The sequence below is a fragment of the Aquila chrysaetos genome, chromosome 1 (assembly GCF_900496995.4).
Source record: "Aquila chrysaetos chrysaetos chromosome 1, bAquChr1.4, whole genome shotgun sequence".
Taxonomy (NCBI): Eukaryota; Metazoa; Chordata; class Aves; order Accipitriformes; family Accipitridae; genus Aquila; species Aquila chrysaetos.
The window spans coordinates 2,871,880-2,894,601 of NC_044004.1; the positions used below are offsets into that span (position 1 = coordinate 2,871,880).

At 51.2% G+C, this 22,722-nt stretch overlaps 2 protein-coding genes across 15 annotated transcripts; both read left to right on the forward strand.

Annotated features, from left to right (window-relative positions):
• Positions 1-539: 539 nt before the first annotated feature.
• FASTKD5 (FAST kinase domains 5) lies at positions 540-12,191 on the forward strand. Of its 9 annotated transcripts, XM_030013012.2 has the most exons (4): positions 570-638; positions 1,131-1,251; positions 4,540-4,613; positions 5,119-7,868. In XM_030013012.2, the coding sequence occupies exon 4, from the start codon at positions 5,157-5,159 to the stop codon at positions 7,629-7,631; it is 2,475 nt and encodes an 824-aa protein (XP_029868872.1). In that variant the 5' UTR covers positions 570-638; positions 1,131-1,251; positions 4,540-4,613; positions 5,119-5,156; the 3' UTR covers positions 7,632-7,868. The 9 variants fall into 9 exon arrangements, with proteins under 9 accessions (XP_029868864.1, XP_029868872.1, XP_040976334.1 ...); XM_041120400.1 differs by lacking the exon at positions 4,540-4,613; XM_041120513.1 differs by lacking the exons at positions 570-638; positions 1,131-1,251; positions 4,540-4,613 and adding exons at positions 3,329-3,414; positions 12,103-12,191 and having other exon boundaries at positions 5,119-7,507.
• UBOX5 (U-box domain containing 5) lies at positions 12,102-20,877 on the forward strand. Of its 6 annotated transcripts, none has more exons than XM_030013066.2 (5): positions 12,102-12,199; positions 14,127-15,309; positions 18,290-18,451; positions 18,786-18,865; positions 19,948-20,877. In XM_030013066.2, exons 1-5 carry the CDS (start codon positions 12,146-12,148, stop codon positions 20,236-20,238), a joined length of 1,770 nt encoding a protein of 589 aa, XP_029868926.1. In that variant the 5' UTR covers positions 12,102-12,145; the 3' UTR covers positions 20,239-20,877. The 6 variants fall into 6 exon arrangements, with proteins under 6 accessions (XP_029868926.1, XP_029868935.1, XP_040976463.1 ...); XM_041120529.1 differs by lacking the exon at positions 12,102-12,199 and adding an exon at positions 13,909-14,051; XM_030013075.2 differs by lacking the exon at positions 18,786-18,865.
• The last annotated feature ends 1,845 nt before the right edge of the window (positions 20,878-22,722 follow it).

Consider the following 22,722-nt stretch of genomic DNA (forward strand, 5'->3'; position numbering starts at 1 on the left):
AGTAAGTCTGTGCGCCATGCCCTGCCTAACGCGCTTCCGTCCTCAAGGGCTTATTTAATTACTGTTTGCCAGTGATTCAAAGCCCGCAGCGGACAGAAGTGTCTGGCCGCAGCGGAGCCGTGAATACTTAAAATACTCAAAAACCCGTCCAGACACGGCCCTGGCCAACCGGCTCTTGGTGGCCCAGCTCCCCGGGGCGGCCATGGAGCCTCACGGCCGCTGCCCGGCTCACCCTCCGGGCCTGCAGCCACCGTGACTGGGGTCGGCTCCCAGGGGAACGCACCTCCGGGCCGGCACCGAGCGACCGAAGGGATTTCCCCCCCCCGCCCCGGCCCCGCCGCACCGACATGGCGGCCTCCCTCCTCCTTCCCCGGCCCTGGACAGCCACGTGATCCCCCCTCCCGTGTCACATGACTCCCCCTCCCTTCATCACGTGGAGGGGGGCCGGGCCGCCGCGCCGCCGGCGCCACCCGCCGGCCGCCCCTCCGTTTGCCCGACCGCCGCTCGGCCTTCTTCGGCTCCCGTACTTCCGGAAGCGCGTCGCCGTCAGGTGACCGGAAGCTGGCGACGGAAACGACGGGGGAGGACGGGGCTGGCAGGGCGGCAGGGCCAGAACCGGCGGCGGGCGCCGGGCCCCGGTGAGTGCGACCGGGCGGGCGGGCGGGCGGGCAAGCAGTGCGGGTCGCCACGTCCCCTTCTCCCTCCTCTCCCCCTTCCCTTCGCCGCCCCCCCTCAGCGGGCAGGGGCGAAGCGGGCACAGGCGCATGCGCGGAGCCCCCTCCGCCCCCCCAAGGCCGTGCCCGGGGGCGGCAGCAATGGGGGTGTCACTGCCCCACTGGTGTGTGTGGATGTGTGTGGTTAGGTGTTCTGTCCGTGCAGGTACAGCCGTCTGGGGGAGTGGCGGGGCTCGGTGCTGCCGGCGGGGCCCGCCGGGCGGCCGCTCTGCCCCCCCCCCGGGGGTGGCCGAGCCCTTCGTCCTGCCTGCTGCCGGTGGGGACCTAAAAGGGAGGGAGGTGGTGGGGGGGAAAAAGCAGAGACAAACAAAAGAAGTGACGGGTTTGCACTCTGACGTCGTAATCTCTTGGGGGGGGGGGAAACCACCACTCCTTTTCTGTTCTTTCTGTCTTCAGCCCAGGTACAGGTGTTCAGTGTAGGCTCTTGGCCAAAACGAGGTGTTTCCCCCCAAACGTTGCACTGCTGGGACCTGGAGTTCCTCACGCGTGCCGAGGAGATGCCGTCTGCCCTTTTATTGTCAGTGGTGCTGGGCAGGGGGAAAGCACGGGGCGGGGTGGTGCGCTGCAGTGGTGGGTGGTCTCCTAGCGTGGATCCCGTGAGGAGTCCCTCTCAGGATTTCAGAGGGACCAAAAGCCCAGACAGCATTTCAGGGTGCACCTCTATCCCCTTTCACAGAGCTGATACTCGGAGACGGGTGGCATCCCTCCAGGAATGTTGTTTTCCCTGGTGTTCAGCTAACGCTCAGCTGTGCAGTTGCACTCTTGGCCGAGAGCTCAGCTGTAAGTGTGACACACAGACAAGTACACAAAGATGTTTCCATCCCAGAGGACCTCCATCAAGTGCATTCGCAGGCTGCAGGGCCCAGCTCCAAAACTCACTTTCTGACTGGCTTTTTGGAGTCACTGGTAGCGAAATTTCTGGAGAGACTTGCCCAGAGGTGGGAAGGAGTTTGGCTGTGTACAAACGAGAAGAGAAGCACAGTGGGAGGAGGAAGGAAGGCCAATTACTCAGGGTAAAAGTAAGAGAGGAAAATGGAGGAGAGGTGTAGGTTGAGTTGGAAGAAAAATGCTGTAGAAACTTCAAAGATCACAAAGATTTAGGCTGGGAGTGGGTGAAAATCATGGGCAAAAGGCCACTTGGACCCAGCCTGTTTCTTTCAAAGGTGCTTGAAGTATCTCACCCAGCCCGACCTCGCTCCCCTGCGCATGGTCGTCTCATTTTTTGCTGGATTTGGAGCAAGGGAGGAGAGGAATATTCTCTTCACTCAGTAGCTTCCCAAATGCATCACAGCTTAACGCTAAACTACGTGGATGGTATTCTTAGCAGCACGCGACGTTCACCTTCGGAGACTTCGGTGCGGGAACGCTGTGGCTTTGATTCTCTGTCTTTGAAGTGGGGCTGTCATCACCGAGAGGGGTGTTTCTGGTAACAGCAGAGTGCTGGATTTCATAGGTAGTATCGCCTTTCAACAGCAAATAGAACTTGTTTTAAATAAAACGCGTGTGTCTCCATAGTGCTTGTCAGTCTCTCAATAATAGAATAATAGATAGAAAACATGCAAAATACAGTCAGACAAGAAAGTCTCTCGGAAAGCCTAGATAGGCTAAACCTTCTCTTGTCCCAGATCATTTTTGCAGCTTGAACCAGCCCCTCCGAGTGTCCTCCAGGACAAGCTCTGTGAGGTGCTAGAAGAGGGGATGGTGTCAGAGGGGATGGCGTCTCCTTCCCCCAGCCACGGTGCAGATCTGAGCCTTGCCCACTTCACGGCTGCCTGTCTGCAGCCACATGAAGATGGCATCTGTCACGTGCGGCCAGTTCAGGCTGGACATCACAGCCAGTAGAGCCAGAAACGATATTTTCATCAAACATTTCTTTGTGCTAAACAGCAGAGCTTTGAAATCCAGCTCCTGCTTGCTGCTGCTGCTGGCTTTGTGAGGACTGGGCTGTGCCGCAGTGTCACAGCTCTTGGCTCAGGTTTTACTGCTCAGGTTCTGAGGGGGCTTTTCCTTTCCTTTGCTCGCAAGACAGTTTGGAAGAGGTAGTCTCTCCTGCCTGTCGCGATTTGACTTCTCGCGCTGGAAGGGGACGGCCGTGACCTTGCAGCTGCCTGGCTGCTGGGGAGTAGCGCTGCTGTAAGGGTCAGCAGTGCCTGGGGTCTGTGGAGCAGAGCCTGATCTGCACCAGGGGGCTGCCTCGTGGTGTGCTTTGAGATACAAATAAGGTGCCCAGCAAGCTTAGCAGCAATTGAGCATCTCACGATATTTGTCAGCCATTTGCTAGTCATCTTAAAAATGCATTGGCCTCTTTATCGTACCCTCCTCCTTGCGTGGCGGTCTCCAGAAATCTTCATTTCAGCTTGCCTTCCTTCTTTTTCCCCCAGAGCCTCCTGTTCTCCACCCAGATTGCTTTTTTCACCTCTCCTCCTGGGGTGGCTGAGAGGGGTACTGCTCCGGCAGCTTCTCCTCACCCAGCAGCTAGTGGTTGCTGCCCCCAAGCTCTGCCTGTGGAGCAGAGGATGTGAGATCTCCTCGGCTGCCTCAGTGCAAGTCAACGTGGTTGGTCCCAAAGGACTGAATTGAGCCATTTGACTTTGCACTGGAGCAAATCAGGAGCGCTCCCGTGCCAACTCTGTGCTGAGATCCTGTCCTCAGACAGAAGCCAAGCCTCAACAAGACAGAGGTAAAGCTACCTGGTGAGAAAACAGCCTGCAGAGAGCAGCAGGCTGCTGGTGCCTGTGCCAGATCAGAGATGTCTTGCCTGCCTGTCTGCTCCTGTTACTGATTTTGCTGCTGTGAGAAAGTTCAGGGCGCACAAGAGACAGCAGAGGCTGCTGCGGGGAACCATCCCCCCAGGAGGCAGTACCCCACATCTGGCACCAAGAGGGAGCAAAGACCATCACTTTGACTCTCCCCGTCCTCCCTCCCTTCCTATCTCACCCTTCCTTGAGAGGAGGTGATGCATCACCATTGCGATGCAGGAGTAGATCATCTAATGGGTCATGGGAGACGGTGGGGATTCTTGTACTCAAAAAAAATCCAGCTTACGTTCAGCCAGAGCTGCATGTGATCCCCCATCCCACCGCAGCCCTCTCCTACTCAGATACCCCAAAGCCACAGCGTTCATCCCACCTCTTCTTCCCCCAAGGCATCCATTTTGCTGCTGCAAAACTGAGTTTGCCTGCACCAATTCGACATCTTGATCTAGCCCTAATCAGGAAGCCACATGTATAAGCTGAGCTCAGAGGGATGCCCATAAAGGATTTATTTCCCCCACACAGGGAGCACAGAAGCTAATGCGTATCGCTGTTGCAGTGTCTCTGCCAGGCTTCGGCTTTCCTGATTGCTCGGCGCTCTGTGGTAGTGAGAGCACAAAGGATTTTAAAGAAGTTGAAAATGTCTGATCTAATGCATCTTTGGGGTTGGCCACATGTGGTGGGATAAGGGTGTGCTACACAGAGCGCTGAGCTGGTGCTTTTTTTTTAAATCAGCATCTGAATCATTGTAAACAGGCTCGTTTGGCAGCCGCTGCAGGCTGGCAGCATGCAGCTTAACTCCTGACAAATTTCTCATCCTCGCTCTCTGTGCTGTAGCTGGTTTAGGCAGGAGTTAGGAAGGCGCCAGGCATTTTTAAGCCTTCTGCACCCTAAAACTATGGGAGATTCTCCCAAGTCTGAAGCATAAAGTTCTGTTCCCTCTGCTTCTCAACTCGAGATGTAGCATCTCATGATGATTTGTGTTACTTCTCCCATACTCTTCCCTTTGTTCTGGGGCCACATTTCTCCTCTCAGCTAATCTTTATCTTCAGGTTACGGGCCAGCTTTCACTCTGTGGACTGGTTTTGCGGAGACTTTGCTCAGAGCCTCCACATGCTGTCTCCAGGTGCGAAGAGCAGTGTGGCACCCTGGATATTTCGACAACTTGTCGGGGGGTGGTGGTTAGTGTTTCAGACTATGGTGACTGAAGTAGCAGAATGCTCTCTTTGAATACATAAAATCTCTTGAAGCTGCAGCTCTACTGCAAAAATATGTTTTCATTGTTTAGAATGAAAAAAAAGCAGTTTGGGTCTCTTAAAAATGAAAAAGCGATGACTTTTTTCTTAACTCCCACAGTCTCTGCCAGGTTACTTGTAGCTGCTGAGTAGCAGGTAGTACCCGTCTGCCATGTACCCTGACTTCGGGTATGTCAGGTCACCTGGGTGCTTGTCTTGAACTGCCTTTGCATGAGGTGATGTTCGATAGCAGCTGCCTTACGGCGTTGCAGGGAAACAGCCGCCTCGGCTAGGGGAAACACTGGCATCGCCTCACTTTTGGTAGCGTAAAGGATAGATTAAAAAGTGCTTCGTGTTAGGTGGAAGCCACTCATTCTTCGTCTGCCCTTTTTTCAGTACCTGGAAGCAATTCTGACCCCAGTAAATTGTGATCCATGGCTACAGTGCTAATATGCCGAAGATTTCCAAGACTGAGCAGGGTGACTGCATTTTCGACTACAGCCAAGTGCAAGGCCAAGAGCGGAAGCAGCAAAAGTGAGCAGGAAAAGGAAGAGAACCCAGAAACGGCCAACACCAGAAGCGAATCTGCAGCTACAATCCAGTTGCTGAATCCACTGGACTACAGAGTATTGTATAATCCATCTGCCTATGCCAAAAGCAGAGCTGCCTCCCAGCAGCACGCTGCTGGGAGCAGTGGCCAGGCTCTCGGTGACACTTTCACCAGCCCTGGCAGGGCACAGGTTCAGCATACATTCGGTAACGCCTCTTCTCAAGCTTTGCCTTCCGTCAGAAATGCCCTGCCAAAGCCCAACTCCAAACCGCTCCTCAAGCAGACCATCTCGGCGTGCCTTTCTGTGGCACAAACCAAGGAGGAGACAGAAGAGGATAGAAGAGAGATGCATGACTCCAAGGAGGACCCTCGTGTGTTTCAGAAGGGGAGGCCTGAATACAAATCTCTCAGCTATGACAAGTTTGAGCCAGTAGAGACCCTTCCTTTAGAAGAAGGTGACTCGATTTTACACAGTGTGGCCGTATGCAAGGGCAGCCAGAGCCCAGGAACTATCACAGATTATTTTTGCAAGCTGAGTCGTTTGCCAGTGGAACAACATGCCGCATTGGTGTCCGAACCCAGGTTTAATACACTGTGTCGCTGTGCTGTCAAAAACATCGGGTTGTTCAGTACTTCAGAACTCATCGATATTTTGAAAGCTTGTGTTCGTTTGGTTGTTCCACCCACCCACCCTCTGCTGAACGCATGCGAGAATGAATTCTGCCGGCGAGTGTGGGACATGAACCTGGACCAGCTGCTGCTGGTGGCTGATTGCTGGCGCTGTCTGGAGCGTAGCGTGCCTTCCTACCTGAGCATTTTGTTCAGCTATGCCAACATGCACTGGAAAGACCTCACTTTGCCCCAGTTTGTTCAGCTTCTTTATATCATAGGTGAAGGCCGGAGGTCACCCGCAGACTTGACGCAGAAGGTGGAGAGCATGATTTTGAAGTACTTGGACTCCTTCACCTTGGAGGAGGTGGGTGCTGTCTGCTTAGGGCTCTTCAAGTCCCTCAGTGGTATCTCTGACCACGTCATGAGAAAAATTGCAGACAGAGTCTACCTGCAGATGGAAGACATGAGCACTTACGCTTTGGTGAACGTGCTTAAAGTACTCCGCTACAGTCGCGTGGACCACTTACCCCTCTTGAAGGAACTTGGGAAGGTTATTCCCGCTCGGATTCCTACAGTAAACATCCAGGGCATCATGCACATCACTCTTACCTGTTCATCCCTACACTACTTTGACGAGGGCATTATGGCTGCTGCAGCCATGTCTTTGCCTTCTAAGGTGACTTACTGCCGAAGCAAAGATGCTGCCAAGTTCTTGTGGTCGTTCGGATGCCTGGACTATGAACCGCCGAACGAGGAAGAGTTTTACTCCAGCCTGATAGAGCAGATGCATAGGAAACTCCATGAATTTAGGAAGTATCCAGAGCATCTCCTTACTGGTTTGCTTGGCCTGGCATTTGTCAAACGCTTCCCAGAGGACCTGATAGACTATGCTTTGAGGGATGAGTTTGTCCAGAAAACAAGAGGTAGTAAGTATGAGCTCAAAAAGGACCTGTTCACGCTTAGTAAGAGTGTTGAAATTGAGTGCCCGAGCTACCAAGGCAGCCGCCTTCCACCTCAGCTTTATCAAGAGATGACCGAGATGGTTTTGAATTTTGCAGAGCAGGAAATCTATGTCAGGCCTGAAATTGTGGAAGCTGCGTCTCTTCTCGAGAGCATGTTAGGTGGCCCCGAATATGTGAAAAACCACATGATCCTGCCTCACACGAGATCGAGTGATCTAGAGGTTCATTTGGCTATGGATGGACATCCCATCCCTTTCAACTTAAAGGACCCTATTACAGATAAGAAACTGAAAGACTTCGGAGTTAGTCTAACAGATGACTTAATGACTCAGCTTATAAAAGGGAGATGTAATAGCCAGTCTCCTGTGGAAGTGGAAAATGAAGCCAGGACTCCTGGGCAGGAGTGGAGGGAAGAAGCAGGAACACCAAATGCAGGGGATAGTGCTGCGCTTTCAGGTGGAGCTCTTCTTGCAGGTGCCAGATTGCAAGTTGAGCCTAAATCGGAGCGCTGTCTTGAAGTCCCCCCATCTCTTACACTGAACCGGCAGCCTCAGCAGGTGAAACTGGCGATTCAGGTGTCCAACCGAAACCACTACTGCTACTGCTCCAAGCGGCTCTTGGGGCTGCACTGCTTGAAACGGCGGCAGCTGCAGCAGCTGGGGTACGTGGTGGTTGAGCTTCCCTTCTGGGAATGGTTTCCTCTGCTCAAACGCACGCGTTTGGAGAAACTGAGCTACCTCCATTACAAAGTGTTTGACCCAGCGCTGCGTAGCAGGCCTGGCTAGTCTGGTATAGTGCTCGCTCAGAGGCTGACACTGCCTCCCAGATGCATCTCTCTTTCTGTTTACTGATTAAAATGGTCTCTGAGTGTTGGTTAAGTTTTTGGCAGGTCCTCTGTGTGCTCAGGCTGCCTTGCTGTGTTAGTCAGTTCTGCTCTGCTGACAGTCATATGTCCCACACTCTCCTTTTGTACATACATCCTCAAATGCTTCCATGACAAATAAAAACTACTGTCCTATTCATTTTTCTCTGTGATTACCTTTTTCTCCACCCTAAATGAAACTGGATGGATTTGGTGGCTCTGTGAGAGCAGAACGGTGGTATTTGGGAGGGAATTGGGATGATCTTTAGTCATGAAGCTGAGCTGGGTGCTAGGAATGCACATATGTATTTCCTTACTGTTTCCATCACTGTCAAGCTGGGGCTGGTAGTCAGGCAGTCTGAGTTTTTCCTTTAGGAGCTGTGCACGAGCAGGACAGAGCATGAAAGCTGAGTGGTGAGATGGAAGCTGGGGCTGAGGGTTGGGGTGCTCTGACCCTGAGACATTAATTTCATGCTCGGCTCTCAGCAATGCCTGGCAGAGAGGATTTGCATCGTGTTCACCCTGTTGATACCGTCTGCCACCGAATGGGGCTGACAAATCCAGGTGATTCCCCTGCCTGGGTGAAGATGAGTCCTGTGCAAACCAGACTGCAAACTCTGGCTGTGTGAAGCATCTGCTCTGGAGGCTGCTGGTTTCACCCTCCATCACATGGCTCACTGTGTTATTTTCTTGCTCAGGATGTGGCCTGGTGTCTGATTTCTGCATGTCACTGTGAGGACAGAGTTGCTGGCATCTTCCTGAGCTTTCAGGTGGTGGTTCTTGCCGAGGGGAGGGATGTTTCCTGAGGTGCACAGGGCAGACTCTGCATCTGAGCAGAGCTGAAGGGATTATTTCACATGGAGCAGCAGATGAAACTCCCATTCCCACTGCAAAGGCAGCTGAGCTGTTCTGGCGATTTTGCCGTGCAGCATTTCAAGGTGCTGAAATTAATCCTGAGGTGGAGGATGGGGAAGAGAGGTGGCAGTAAGCAGGTTGCTGTCCCAAGACAGATGCTGTATATTAGCTCATTTTGGCTGCCTGGTTTCAAATGTCTGGGCTCGTTTTTTTCCTCTCTCAAATACTCAGCGTTATGGAGCACCTTAGTTCAATGACGACTATGCACGTTCCTTACTGCAGCAGCTCTCTAGTCTTGGGTAGGACACCAGGAAGGCACTTAGTGAGTAGCTCCAAAAAGCCTGGTTTTAAATTACTTGCCCAAGACCACAGAGGATCTTGCTGGTATAGAAAAGGACAGAGTGCAGTCCTTCAGGTCTGCATTTCACCACCTAGTCGAAAGATCTTCATTCACCTTAGGGAAGGCACGCACTCGAGAGAGATGGACGCTTTTGTGGCGTCCTGATGGCACTTCATAGTCTTTAAGTCCTTCGTGATCTTTGAGTTGGTTGTTTTGATGAGTAATGACTTTAGTAATGCAGTTTTGCAGGTGTTGAATTTTTAAAGTGTTCATAAATTCAGATCCTTCCTCGTGCCACAACCACGTGAGTTGTCACTAGCACAGGAGACCTCCACACAAGTTTGGGGTGTAATGGCATCAGTAGCCGTGGGAAGCCACATCTGCTGCTCCATCCCATTCTTTTTCCAGAGCTTTTCACAGTCTGCATTTCCCAGGCTCTTTGCTAGAGGGGTCCGGGGCTCACTGTCCCCATCTGAATCTGGCTGCTGCTCTGATCAGTTCATCTCGCCTGCTTTTGCCTGTCCCTGCTGATTCTTGTTCCCAGCCTGCCTCTCTGGCCTCAGCCAGCCCCTTTACTTTCCTATCACAGTGTGTCCAGCCAGCTCTCGCTTTCCTTCTTTACACAGAAGCTTAGTCCTAGTCTTATTCCAGTTTCTCATTTAATCTGTCCCTTCATCCCCACTGTCTGTCTTCTGAGTTGTGTTTTCATGGGAAGAGTGAAAAAAACACAGCCATGGGTAAAAGCAACTCAGTGACCAACTTTAGCTGTGAAGCAAGAGTGCAGCAGAGCTTTTCAGAAGAAAGGAGAGCAGTGACTTGGACGTGCAGAATAGTGCCTTTTCTTAGCAAGATGGTGAACCTGGAAAAATTAGCCTGAGTTGTTTAAGTCTGTCAGGGTCACAAACAGGTAAGAGAAAATCCTGTAAAATACACCTATATATACATACATAGCTCCTTGTGCTGCAGAACAAGGAGGAACTGAATTGAAAGACAGCAAGTTGAGTGAGAGAATAAATTGTTTGTAATTAACCAGAGCTAATTGCCACAGATTATTAAAAGCATGGTAGAAAAGGATGAAGATTTAGAATGCAACCTCAGTAACAGCCCTAGGCTTGGAAGAAGACGTGAGTCTGTCCTGAGGGATGGCTTGCACCCATCTGTGATTTGCCTAGCATGAGGCAGCACTTAGAAAGAGGAGGTTGCATAGCGCAATGTCCGAGGGAGAATTTGACATCTGCTGTAGGCAGGATCTCAGTAGACAGCGGCTCATGAGAAGTGAGTTTTTAAAGCGATGATTTTGCGGGGGTGCAGAGGTGAAGGTGCCTCTCCCTGCTCACCGACATTGAGGGAAGGTCTCACCGAGACTTGCTGAATGCGAATGCACCAGTATGGTCAGATTGGAATGGAGAAGTCTTCAGCCCAGGAAAGAGATACGAGGAGAAATAGAACAGAGAGTGAATCTTGAGTCATTCCAAGAAAGGGAGCAAAGAGAGTTAATTTGCCATTTTCCATAATACCAGTGTTGAGGGCCAAGCTAATATACCAGGCAACAGGTTCAAAATGAACCAAAAAGAGTAGTTTTGTCACACAGCCTGTAGTTAAACCAGCAATCTTATTCCCACAAGATGTAGGTGCCAAAAGTCAAACCAGTTTAAAAGCCTGTTTGAACAATTCCACACTGGCAGCCCTGTACTGGAAGCTTCTCGGGCTCAGGCAGCCAAGAAAGTAGTATTGGAGGAGCGTTGGTTTGTACTTGCCCTGTTCCTGTGTTCCCTGTTGAGGAGCAGGAATTGCTCCTGATGGCTGTCAGACCAAATATTGGGCTAGAAGGGGTGCTTGTCTGGCAAGCTGCAGCTTTCCCTAAGTTCACACTGCTTTGGTTAAACATTAGCATTGTAACCTTCAAGTTCTGCTCTCTGCAGGCTTGGCTTCTATTGTGTTGATTTTTGTACGTGGGATTTGTACCGCGGGTACCACATTTCTCGTTTCAGACTGTTGCGCTCGATCGTTGGCAGACCGGACTGCACCCGCACGCTTAGCAGGCAGGGAAAGCAAGCTCGTTAACGCTCTGCATTTCAGTGGCCGGACCGGCGTGCCCCCAGAAGGCCAATTTCATTTTGGCTGAACTAACAGCTTCAGTTGAAAATCATTAAAGGGCTGCTTGTTCTTGAAGAAAGCCGTGGGTTCCTGATTTGTGAGGTTGCCCAGGGCAATGACATATTAAAACTAAGGTTAACGTAAGGTTAAAACTTTTGCCTCGCAGATAATTTCATTCTTAAAAGGGTTCTGATATAACCAATTTGAGTCACATTTTTTTGAATGGAAAAGAAGGTGCGTTCACTTGAGTTTCGTTAATGAACGTTGTCAGAAGAATCAGCTGGGCCGGTGTTCAGAACACAGATAATCTCTCTCAGAGCTATTAAATGCCCTCTGCTCCCTTGGAGCTATTAAATACCGATTATTAATATTTGTGTTTAATCTTAGCTTACATCTGAGGCTCCCAAAGCCCTCAAGAAACATTTCTCTTTGCGGCAGCGGTGTGTTAGTGCTGACTGGTGTTACCCTCGTCCCAAGAGGCCCCGTCTGAGCTTGTTGCGTTGGGTGTTGTCCAAAAGCGCAGGCAGGTCCTGCCTCAAACCGCTGAAGGCAGCGGATAGACGTGGCGCGCACGGAGACAAACCAGGCAGTTCAAGGCCACACGGTGGGAATGGACACCGGCTCTTTCCACCTCGCAGCGGTGCGGGGCTGCGGTGCTGAATGCCCCCGTCAGATCACAGAGCAGCCCGTCCGTGTCCTCCAGGTCCGACTGAGGCTGCTGAGAGCTCACACCAATTCCTTTGACAACCGCATGTGATATTCTCATGCTTTACTGTATCTACAAAACCTCCTGCCTCTTTGATAAACTTTCAGATCTAATTGCTAGTCTATCCATAGGTAAGACATTTCTAGTTAAAATAGCCATTTTCTCTTTGGTATTTCTCCAGGGGTTCACTGATTAATATTAATGCAATTTTTTCTCTCGATCCCGTCTGTCCACCACAGTAATTTGGGTTTATACTGGCTTCACCTCCTGGACTCAGATCTGAGCTGCATTTTAGGAACTACCGAGCTTGTAATTCATACAGGCTCCGAAACACGAGATCCTTCCACTGTTCACTGATGTTCACTTTCTTTATTTTGCTTTTTTTTTTTTTACAAGCTGAATCTGATGCTCAGAAAGTGAGCTCTCTCCAACTGCCAAGATGGTAATAAACGTCTGTCTCCCACAGTTCAAGCCAAGAATTCACTGCAACAAGGTAAAGTCATGATGTGTGGGGTTTTAGGGAGCTGGAGGGATGGAGGAGTTAGGTGGAAGTGGCATGCTGGGCTGGTTGGGGCTGGAGAGGGCTTGTTCGCTGCTCATCTGTGATAATTAGCAGTGTTTCTGGAAGACTGATTTTTGGGTGGCCATGCCAGGCTACCCTGAGAAAACAAAGCAAAGGCAACTCACAGTAAACTCCCGTCATTTTGTGTGGTCTGGCTGGTTCAGAGAGGGATTTTAACATGGGAGGCTGTGTATATGTCCACTGGCGACAGAAGTGTTGAGGACAAATGCGGTCCCAACCTAGGTAAGCTGTAGGCTCTTCAGTCTGCAGAGCTGAGAGCATTTTTGTCAATTAAAATCATTTTCCGGTGATGTGGGAGGGTTGTGATTTGGGTGGTTCTGCTCACACCTTTCTCTTCCAAGCTCACCAGTCTCCTGTCATTCCCAACAAGGAGGTTTTGTGAACCGATGTTGGGAATCTGTCCTCCTGGGTCCGCTTCCCCTTTTGTGCTTCGGTCTTGAGAGAGTCATTGATGTGCGAGCACTAAGAGAACGCGTGTCTGGGTGCTTGGGATCTGCAGCTCATGTGAAGATAAAAGCGGAGCTGAAGGCTCAGTACTTTGAAAAATCAGTATTGAGAGATTTCCCAGAAGTTACTCTTCAAAATTTGGTTTGTCCTGTCTATGCTTTGGTCAGTCTTTGCCAGGTGGTGTTAGAACACTGTATAACCTCCTGCGACTGCTTTAATGTGGTACACACTAATTGTTGGAAGGAAGAAGGCCTAATTTTGCAGGATCTCATAACGAGACAATGTTATGTGCTTATGGGTATGCGTGCTTTGACTTGAGATACCTTTTTCCCTGCAATATTAGAGCTTTCCCTTTGTCCAGTAGAATATGCAGCTCTTGGCAATGTTTGCTGAAGTTAGTGTACTCTAGAAGTAATTAAGTTTTCACCCAGCATCGTTGGAATCTCTTAGATACTAACTGGTTTTTAATTCAAAGCAACTTTTTAATTGTAAGTCTCCCCACCAGCTCACACCCCAAAATCCAAGACAGCCTTGGATTTGTAAGTATTGTGCTGCAAAAACAGCAGTACAAGCGTGACCATCCATCCAGGTGCTGTGTTGAGACCTGGCCGTGCTATGAGGTTCAGTGTGATTGTTGTGATCAGGAGGGTGTAGAGTGACCGTATTAAGCAGGTGGAATAAATAGATATTCCTTGCTGTTATTTGTTCATTTAGCAAGTGCTGCAGAGTTTTTAGGCCCCAGGGCTTCCAGAAGAGGGAGTGGGTAGAGCCAGTCTGCCCAGGAGCAGACCAGAGGGTGGGATTGCATCTTCTAGGAGACATGGGGTGGAACCCAGCCTGGTTAGACCAATCTCCCTCAGGGATGGGTAGGATTGATCCCAGAGCAGGAGGAGACAGTTGGCTAGCTGACCTCCAGAGGTTTCTCTGGGATCCTGTAACTGCGTGATTCAGAGTACATTTCCACATGGTAGGATAAGCTGGCATAATGTTTCACCACTGTTGAAAGAGAGGAGACTCCCGTCTGCCCCACGCACACATGCTCTGCTCCCAGCCACACTCTCCCACTTGATTTAGTTCACTGACCCAGCCAAAACCACAAACCGTCCATAATTTTCCTCTCTTTTAGCAGTGAAATCAGCTCTGCAAATGGCTGGCCGGGTAACAGAGGGTGCAGAGAAGAGCAGGTGGGACCATGTGGCTGGAGGAGGGTGGGAGTGGGTCTGGTCTGCCTCAGGAGCAGGGATCTCCTCTGTTGTCTCAGCGGCACATGAAACCGCAGCCTTGGTTCCTAGTTGGTGTCATCTTGAAAATCTATATAAGTGCTTGTGAAATTATAGTTTCCTTTTATTTTCTTGCTTCAAATTAAATCCAGTTTTCTCCTGAAACACAGATTTCTGCTGATGGTTATGAAGTGGAGAATCTGATCTCCGAAGACCTTGCCAGGAGAAATCGTGGTTTCCGCAGCGAATACTTTATCAAGCCTCCAGTCCACGTTACGATCTCTTTTCCCTTCAACATTGAGATCTGCAGGATTAATATCGACATCTCATCCGGGGGATACCAAACCTTCTCCGGGCTCGAAGTTTACACCTCTACCTCATGCAATAAAACCTCTTGGCAGAGCCCTGAGGGTCAGTTCTCAGGTCTGGCCGGTCAGCCTGTGTCGGACAAAGACACTTTCACACTGGTGGGCAAAGCTGTCTTAAAAAATCAAAGCAAAGTGACGTTCGGCCACAGAGGCTTCAAGCCGAGGCCTCCCTTCCATCAGATGGAAAATGTCTTCTCCTACCCTGGCTCTGCATCTCAAGACCTCTGGAACAAAGGGCCCGCCTCGCTCAGCAACGTGTCGCACTTAAAAATCTGCATCACCCACGTGGCCGGAGGCGGCTTGCCTTGCATTAAGAGGCTGGAGGTGTGGGGACAGCCTGCCAAATCGTGCCCACAGGAGGTGATCGAGGGTGTCTTTCAGGTAGCCTCCCAGTTCTTCGCCCAGGATGTCGGCAGCCTCAAGCCAGAGCTCTGGACGCCGATGGAGAGCGACTGCGTGCCCTTCAGCGCCAACGACAGCGAGCAGCAGACCCTCCGCAAGCTGGTGGATGTCGTCCAAGACATCCCTGAAGAATTCCTGGACCCCATCACTCTGGAGATCATGACCTTCCCCATGCTCCTGCCCTCCGGGAAGGTGATCGACCAGACCACCTTGGAAAAATGCAACCGGAGTGAGGCGTCTTGGGGCAGGGTACCCAGCGATCCTTTCACTGGGGTGGCCTTCAGCCAGCACTCGCAGCCCCTACCTCACCCTACCCTCAAGGCCAGGATAGACCACTTCCTCTTACAGCACAGCATCCCTGGCACCAACCTGCTCGGGAGGCCTCATGCCTCGGAAATGCTCGTACCTTCTTCCATAACGATGTCTTCTCTGAAAAGGAAAATGGACTGTATGGATCAGAGCTCCGTGCAGTCACCCTATTTTTCTTCTACAAACTTACTTGTCATGTCTACCTCAGAGAACAGTGCTAAAAAAATGAAAACTGACAATGACTCGCATTTGATCCAAATGGACTGTTCGACAGGTATCGTGGCTCCCTAAGTCACTTGTGTTTCTTGAGTGTCTTGACAGACTGGGGCCAGGTTTTCAAGTCAGGAGGCTCCAGCACAGATTCCCATCCCGCCTCTAGAAAGCTTTAAGGGTGTTGTATTTTGCAGTTGGTAGACGTTGTGGAAGTCAGGTCATCGTCTCATTCACCTCCCCGCTCCTCAGCACAACCTGCCATCCTGGATGGTGCTTGCTCCCATTCTCTTTGACTTTGTCTCTTCTCTAGGCTCATTGTTCTTGCTGTGTTACCTGTGCAGTCTGTTTCACGGCCCTCTTGTTTGCTCAGGTCGCCGTGTTTCCCTTTTAGTTTGTATTTATTTCCTTTCTCCTTCTTGCTTTCAAGCCACTGTCCATATGGAGACAGTGTTTTTCTCACAGTGTGCTGGTTTGAAGTTTCTTTATCACGGGTGATTTATTACCCCAGCCATCCAGTATGTTGTTCTTCCATCAGCAAGAAAATATACAACAGCAGGAAAAGAAATGTCTGGTGGTGCAGTGGTGATGGCACGGGGGGGGGTCCTGGCTGGTGTGGATCTTATCACGGGAGTGAGGTGGGGAGGAAAGAAGGAATGGGGCACTAATCCTGCTCACGGATTTCCCTGGCCAGGAACTGCCAGCCTGGGCTCTTGGTGCAGCTGGTTCCCTGCACGCTCAGCGTCATTGCACAGGTTGTGTCCCCGGGACACGCTGGCTCCTTACCTTCTCACGGGGCTGCTTTTCCTGTGGCAGAGGCTGAGCTTGGGGAGCATGTCGCTGCACAGCCTCCGGTCTGTGCTAATCTTAGTGCAGCAGCGCAAGGGCTTAGAACCGACGGCAACAAGGGAATTGGCAGGCAGTGCTGCCTTCAGAGCGGGGAGGAGACAGCACAGGCTGGGAGAGACTTGCACAGGGTTTGCAGTTAGTTAAAGCAGAAAACCAGGTAGTGACATTAGGCAAGGGACTTGACTTGTGCCTACAGGGGAAGGAAATGGGCACTGGTTTAATTTTATCCTTGCTTTTCTCAGCGATCTGGTAGCAGCACCGCTGGGCATAAGCTCCAGGAGGCAGAAAAACAGTCCAGAGCTGCAACCCTGAGATAAATTCCCTGAAAAGCTGAGTACTTTCACCCACCTCGGTCCCCAGCCACGCCACAGCTTCTCACCAGGCAGGCAAGGCAGCGTTGCGGCAGTGCAGGCAGACCTTTGGATCCGCCGAGCGCTGGGAGCAGACGTGTAGGATACTCTTTGTAGGTCCAGCAGCATTCGAGTGCTGGGGCGGGCAGGACTGGCGAGGAGACGACGGACTTCAGAAAGCAAAGGTGACCTGTGGTTTAAATTCCAAGGAGATTCACACCTCTCTCCCCAAAATCTGTTTGCTCTTTGTGGTTTATTCTCTAATGGCTAGTACCTTCAGCCTCCCGTCCGTGGTGAAGAGCGTGGCTCCCAGGCAATTGCTCCTCTTGACTCCACCCTAGATCTTTCGCCCAAATCCACATCTGTTTTGCCACGTTTGCTTTTTCCCTTGTTGGCACAGGAATTCCTGAAACGTTATTGGAGTTGCTGGCAGTGCAACTGTTACGTGGGTATAACTGAACTGCATACCTTCTCTCTGGTATCGTTAAACTGAGTTACTGCTTTAGGGAATAATCCCACTGGAGGAGGAGGGTAAACTTAAGCTGGGAGGTAGAAAAGAGACGACTTTAGCAATCTTGTATTTAGATGAGCTTGAAGAGAGCAGCTGTGTCTGTGAGGCCGTCTGCTGCAAGCAGTCTGGTCTGAGTAGGACGGTGTAAGTACACGGTGCATGGGTAGCTTCTGGTCACGTAAGGGCTGTCTCTCTAGGCAGGTAAGTCGAGTTTTCTTGTGTTCTCTAGTTGTCTGTAACATGTCAAAAAATGGCCCACAGCTTCTGACTGCTGTTAGTGCCTGCTGGTACCTGTCACTCCCTTCACCTTTCTCCCAGAATTGCCCAAAAATGTTTCAAGGAAAAAGCTTAGGTGGTCGTTTGATTTTAAGCAAATTCTTTAAAGGCTTGGTTGAAAATAATTATGTTTGGTGGTACCGGAAAGAGTAGGAAGAAGTCAGACTGTACATTTCTGCTCTGATCTCTCAGTCTAGAGCTCATTCCATGTTTTAGGAGGAATCATTTGTTATTTTTATTGAAGAGGCATGTAACAGCTCCCGCTGGGGATGTGCCCCAGCCCCACAGGAGCCGGGACTGCCCTGTGGGGTCTTGGAGCTCCCAGGGGAGCCGTGCCTGTACATAAATAAAAGCACAGTGTTTGGCCCAGGGAGCTCATGCTTCAGTATTTCATCAGCCTTGATTGCTGTAGCAAATGTGCAGCACTAATTCAAAGGTCTTCCTCTGGGAGATGGATTTAACAGAATTAGTGATGCAGACAACATTCTCTTAATGCATAGTCTTAATTAACGCCTTCCGTATTGCACAGGACAAAACGCTGCAGGGAGTGGTCCAACCCTGTGCCTTTGGCTTTATCCCTTGACTCAGAACTGGGACAGAGAGAAAAAAATAAGTCCCCCGGATTTTGTTAGTGGCTTAAATGTTCCCAGTTAGCTGCAGGAAGCAAGCCTGGGAGCACTGGGCTGGGACCCTCGGTGGAGCAGGCCGAGGGAGCTGCCTGGGATTTCAGAGAGAAATGGGTTTCGGGATTATTTGGAGTTTTGTCCTTTTTCAGACCTGCAGGTAGAAGCCGGCACCTGAATGTTTGTTGGCACTGGGGCATGACGTGAATGTCTGTCAGTAATCCGTAGGACTTTTCGTCTTTAGGACCCAAAGGAGATGAGGTGCTACATCCCCATCCTGGCACCTCAGTGGGGAAAAGAGACCTCTGAAGAAAACAAGTGCCAGGGCTCCTAAAACCCCAAGTGTTGTCCCAAATGTTCAGGGGCAAAGCAGCATTTCAGTTGCGCATTCTTTTTCCCAGCATCCGCTTCTCGAGCTTGTGCTTCTCTTTGCAGATCCGGTCTCTCACGAACAAAAACTGTCGGAGAGTTTGGACACTGCCTTGAACTCGGCGCTGAGCTCAATGCCCTCGTTTACGGCCAAGCTGATGAAAAGCCAGCAGCAGGCGCAAAGCGAGGGAGGCTGCAGCAGTTCGTGGAGCGTGGGCACCGTCCTCGGTAAGCAACAAGCACCGCTGGTTCACCTTTGGGAGCGAGAGAGGGGAACTGGGACTGGGTTAACAGGGAGGGTTGTGCTGCTGCTCAGCATCTTTCTATGCCTCTTCAGACCCCAAAATATTACATATATTCAGTATAAAGGTATTATATTGTCTCCCAGCAAGCTTGACTTAAGAATCCCTAACTACTGCTTTTTTCTCTTGGCAGTTTTAATGGTTTATTCTCCCAGTGAGGCAGGTTAGACCATGTTGACCCCCAGAAAGTGAGATATGTTGTCCGTGTCCACAGTCAGAGCAGGGTTCACCATGAGTCCTATGATTTGCCCCCATTGTTGGCTGTCGCTTGTCTGCGCTGCCCAAGGACGATCCTGGATGCGTTGCGCTGGGACGCGGTGCTCAGCCCAGCCTGCACCAGGTTAGTTCAGACTGAGAGCTCGCCCCGCGTCGAGTCTTTGGCTCTTTGCAGAGCTCTGCGATTTGGGCTGAGTGGCTTAAATGTTGCCTGTTAGCTGCACAGAGCAAGCTGGGCAGTTGTCACGTGGATGGGGAATGAGTCTGGTGTGGAGAGGCAGCTCGAGAGGTGTAAATCTAGCAAATACCGTGTAGCATGGTGACCCTTAACAGGAACAGGTAACGGTAGCAACATCACAGGCTGACCAGCCAAGTGTGTGCCCAGAATCCCATCAGGTTTGAATATATGTAGGCCAGGTTGTTGAGTCCTCGCAGTTTTCATCCCACCTGCTAGCTAGACACGCTAATCCAGCTGCGTACGCATTCCCAACATCATTTCTTCGGGGTGCAGGGAAGCATTGAACCCTCATATGTCCCTCCACAGGCTGATGCCCTAACTGCTGGCTTGCTCCTCTTCTTGCCCTGAGCGAGGATCTGCCTGCTCGTGGCAGAGAAGAGGGTTCAGAGGGACCAAGTGACCCTGAGAAAGGGCCGGGTCTGTGCAGCTCCCAGTGTCCCTCTCTCTCTCTCTCTCTCTGAATAGCTTTTGCTGTTTTGCAGTGACATTAAGCTATTAAGCTTTTTCCTGTCCCCTTTAAAATTGCTGCTGTTTTAAGAGTTGCCTGAGTAGCCCTTGATAGGTAGCGTGTGACAGGAATGCAAAATGATACCTAAAGCATTTCACTCGGGAATTAGTGATTTTAATCCGAGCGTTGGAAAAGCGGAAGGGAGGCCGATTTAGTCTCAGTAAAAGTGAAAAGCCCTTTACAGTCATCTGTCTTCAATTAAAAGCCTGATGGTGCAAATGCTGACGTGATCCAGCCCCTTCTGAGCACAACCTGCCCCAGAAGCTAGACCGATCCCTTTCCTTACGGTAGCGATAGAGAAAACGGGCCACGGTCCTGAGCCGTGAGCGCCTACGGCTGTGCCGTACATCTGCAGAAAGCGGGGCCCTCGGCTTGTAGGCAGGATTGGGCACGTAAGGGGTGGCACAGCGTGGGCTTGTCACCCCCCGCGACCGAGCCGCTTCTCCTGTCGCCTTTGCAGAGCACGGCAGGAGCAGCCAGACCCAAGGATGCGCTTCCTGCGGCAAAACCTTCTCCTCTTATTTCAAAACGGAGTCCGTTTACCAGCTTCCCTGCGGCCACCTCATGTGTCGCCCGTGCTTGGCCGAGAAGCAGAAGTCTCCATCGTCAATACTGTGCGGGAGTTGTAAAAGGTCGGCTGCCACGCACGACGTCAGGAGGGTTCACTTCTGACCCCCTCGGCTGCCGGAGCCTGCCGGGAGGACGAGAACAAGGAGCCGCTGCTGTTCCCTGTGTCCGTATTGATCCGTAGGAGGACGAAGGCCTTTGGAGAGCTTGCCAGATGAGCACCCGTAATGGCGGAGAGGACTTGGTCTTCTTGTGCTTACAGAGTAGTGGGGGGTGGGGGGTTAGAGCATCGCGCCAGAGCAAAGCGATCTGAGGATAATAAAAGCCATAGCTTCTTTAACAAGGAATATGTATTTATACAGAACTGATTTCCACCTGTCGCACCCGCCCTCTTACCACCATCCCAGTGGCTCAGTGGTTTAGCATAGGTGCCTTTTGGACTGTGAGTTTAGCTTCCCTGTGAGTTAAAACCATTTACATATTTGACGAGCAGCCATTCGGTCGTGGACCAGGCAAAGTCCTTGTGATTGACAACATGCAAGCTACCTGACTTCTCCCCTTCCCCGCCTCACTCCCCTCCCTCCTGCGGTGCTCTCGCTGTGCTGCAGGAGCACGTCGTTCATCCTGGAGTCCAGCAAGTCACGAAGAGAGGCCGTGGTTAATGCGTGAGTAACCGGCAGCGACCTCATCCTGCTCATACAAACTCTTGTAGAAAAGCCATCGCATTACACCAAACGTCACTCTCGGTTTATGTTGTGTGACTGGACCAGCTCCCGTCTGGCTGATAGACATTTAAGCCTTAATAAAATTACGTTTAAAGTCAGGTTCTCTTTCTGACTCGTAATTGGTCTCATTGTGCGTCTTAATGATTTCGTGGAGTGAATCTCTTTGCAGAGTACTGAATAAATGGGCTGGAAAAAGCTAAGCCGACACAAAGGATCTGCAGACACGTGGGTTTTAGAGGGGTTATCGCAGCAGCCGCGTGGACCGTCACAGGGTTGAGACTCAGATACCTAAACCCGAGGAGGTCTGGTCTTCAAAGTGCTGTTCAGAAAAAAGCCAGAAGGAAAAATCACTCGCATACGTTCTGTCTCCAGCGTGTCCTGGATGTGCCGAGGAGTAAGGTGACAGCAGAGGGTTTTGTCACCTGCATAACCCCCTGCTGCTGCCACTTAATTAGTAATTTCTCTCTGCGGAGCAGACATTACTCGCTGGTGTTGTGTGCCAGTTTCTCTGGGGTCACGAGCCTCCAGCTGACTCAACTCAGCTTTGCATGTAATACCTTTATTCTCTCTTAAAAGCACCTACTTGCTGAGCAACCCCTAATGTTCGTGGCTTTCTGGTCATGGGAAATAGCAGTCTCATCAAGCAACTGAGACGGCTTTGTATCAATCAGCATCGAACTGATCTTGCTCTTCGTCTGCGTCAGTGGGAGTTTGTAATCCGTCTCCATTTATAGCAAAAATAGGAAGTCCCCCATCTTTAAATAATAAACGCTTAGAAAATAGGCAAAAAGATTCCTAAAAATCCCACGATTCAGAGGCAGCAAAACCCCTCTCAATTCTGTGGTGTTGTCGTGTTTGCAGTGAACCATCCTGACATGATTCAGCTCTCACACCTCCTCCGCCCCAGATCTCCGGGGAACGATCGCTGCCGCAGGAGCTCCCCATCCGCGCAGCCGTCTCGTTCTTCTCTGGCGCTAACGAAGCCCAGTCGCCTCCGACGAAACCCAAAGCCGCCGGCTCAGCCAACCATCTCTCCTGCCTAAAAGTTTCTCGTGATATCCTGCCGGTGGGCAGCGATTCAGGCTGGGAGGCATCTCGCTGGGGTTGAAGGCGAGTTTTCTCTCCAGGTCCCCTTCGTTCTCCAGGGAGGGACAGGGAGAGAGCGCGGGACCTGACGGAGCAGAGGCTTTGGCAGCAAGTTTCAACCCCTGTGTCCCCCTCTTGCTGGTACAGGGAGGGCGAAGGGATGAATTTCCCTCTGCGCCCACCTCTCATTGCTTAGGGGAGGACCACGTACGCCCAGCTCGTCCTCCTGATCGCTCCCCTCGCAAACGAGCGGGGCACTGAAACCTCTGTGGGCAGCAGAGACCCTCTCTGCACCCCGAGAAGATGGGCTTGGCGGTGGGCGACACGTAGCCAGGACTTCCCATGGGGTCTTCTGCCTGGACAATTCCCCGAAAGCTCCCACGCAGAATGGGCAGATGCCACCAGCAAATTTATTTTCCGGCACCGAGTCTGTCTTCTCTTCGGGAGGCGAGGAACGGCCTTTGATGGAAGGCCTGAGCAATTTCCTCTTAACGCTCTCCTTCCAGCGCTTTTAGGAAGACAAATCCATCCCTTGCTGGTCAGCGACCTCCCGACGTGACATCTGCATCCCAGTGGGATGGATTTGGACGGACAAGTGATAAAAGCAGCGCCGCAGCAAATCTTGACGGTGGCTGCGCTTCCTTCTTTAAATGAGCATTAGAGCTATTTTCCATCATGTCATGGAAGCAGAGGAGCATCTTTAGCCGTGACACGAGAAAAGAAGGTGCTGCGCTCAGCCAGGAGGTGCAGGATCCCCCCCCCCCGCCATCAGCCTCCAGCCATTAACCCCCATCAAGCCGTGAATTCACGGCGACTGGCTGAAACGCTTCGTGACAGGCTAGCTCTCCACTAAATGC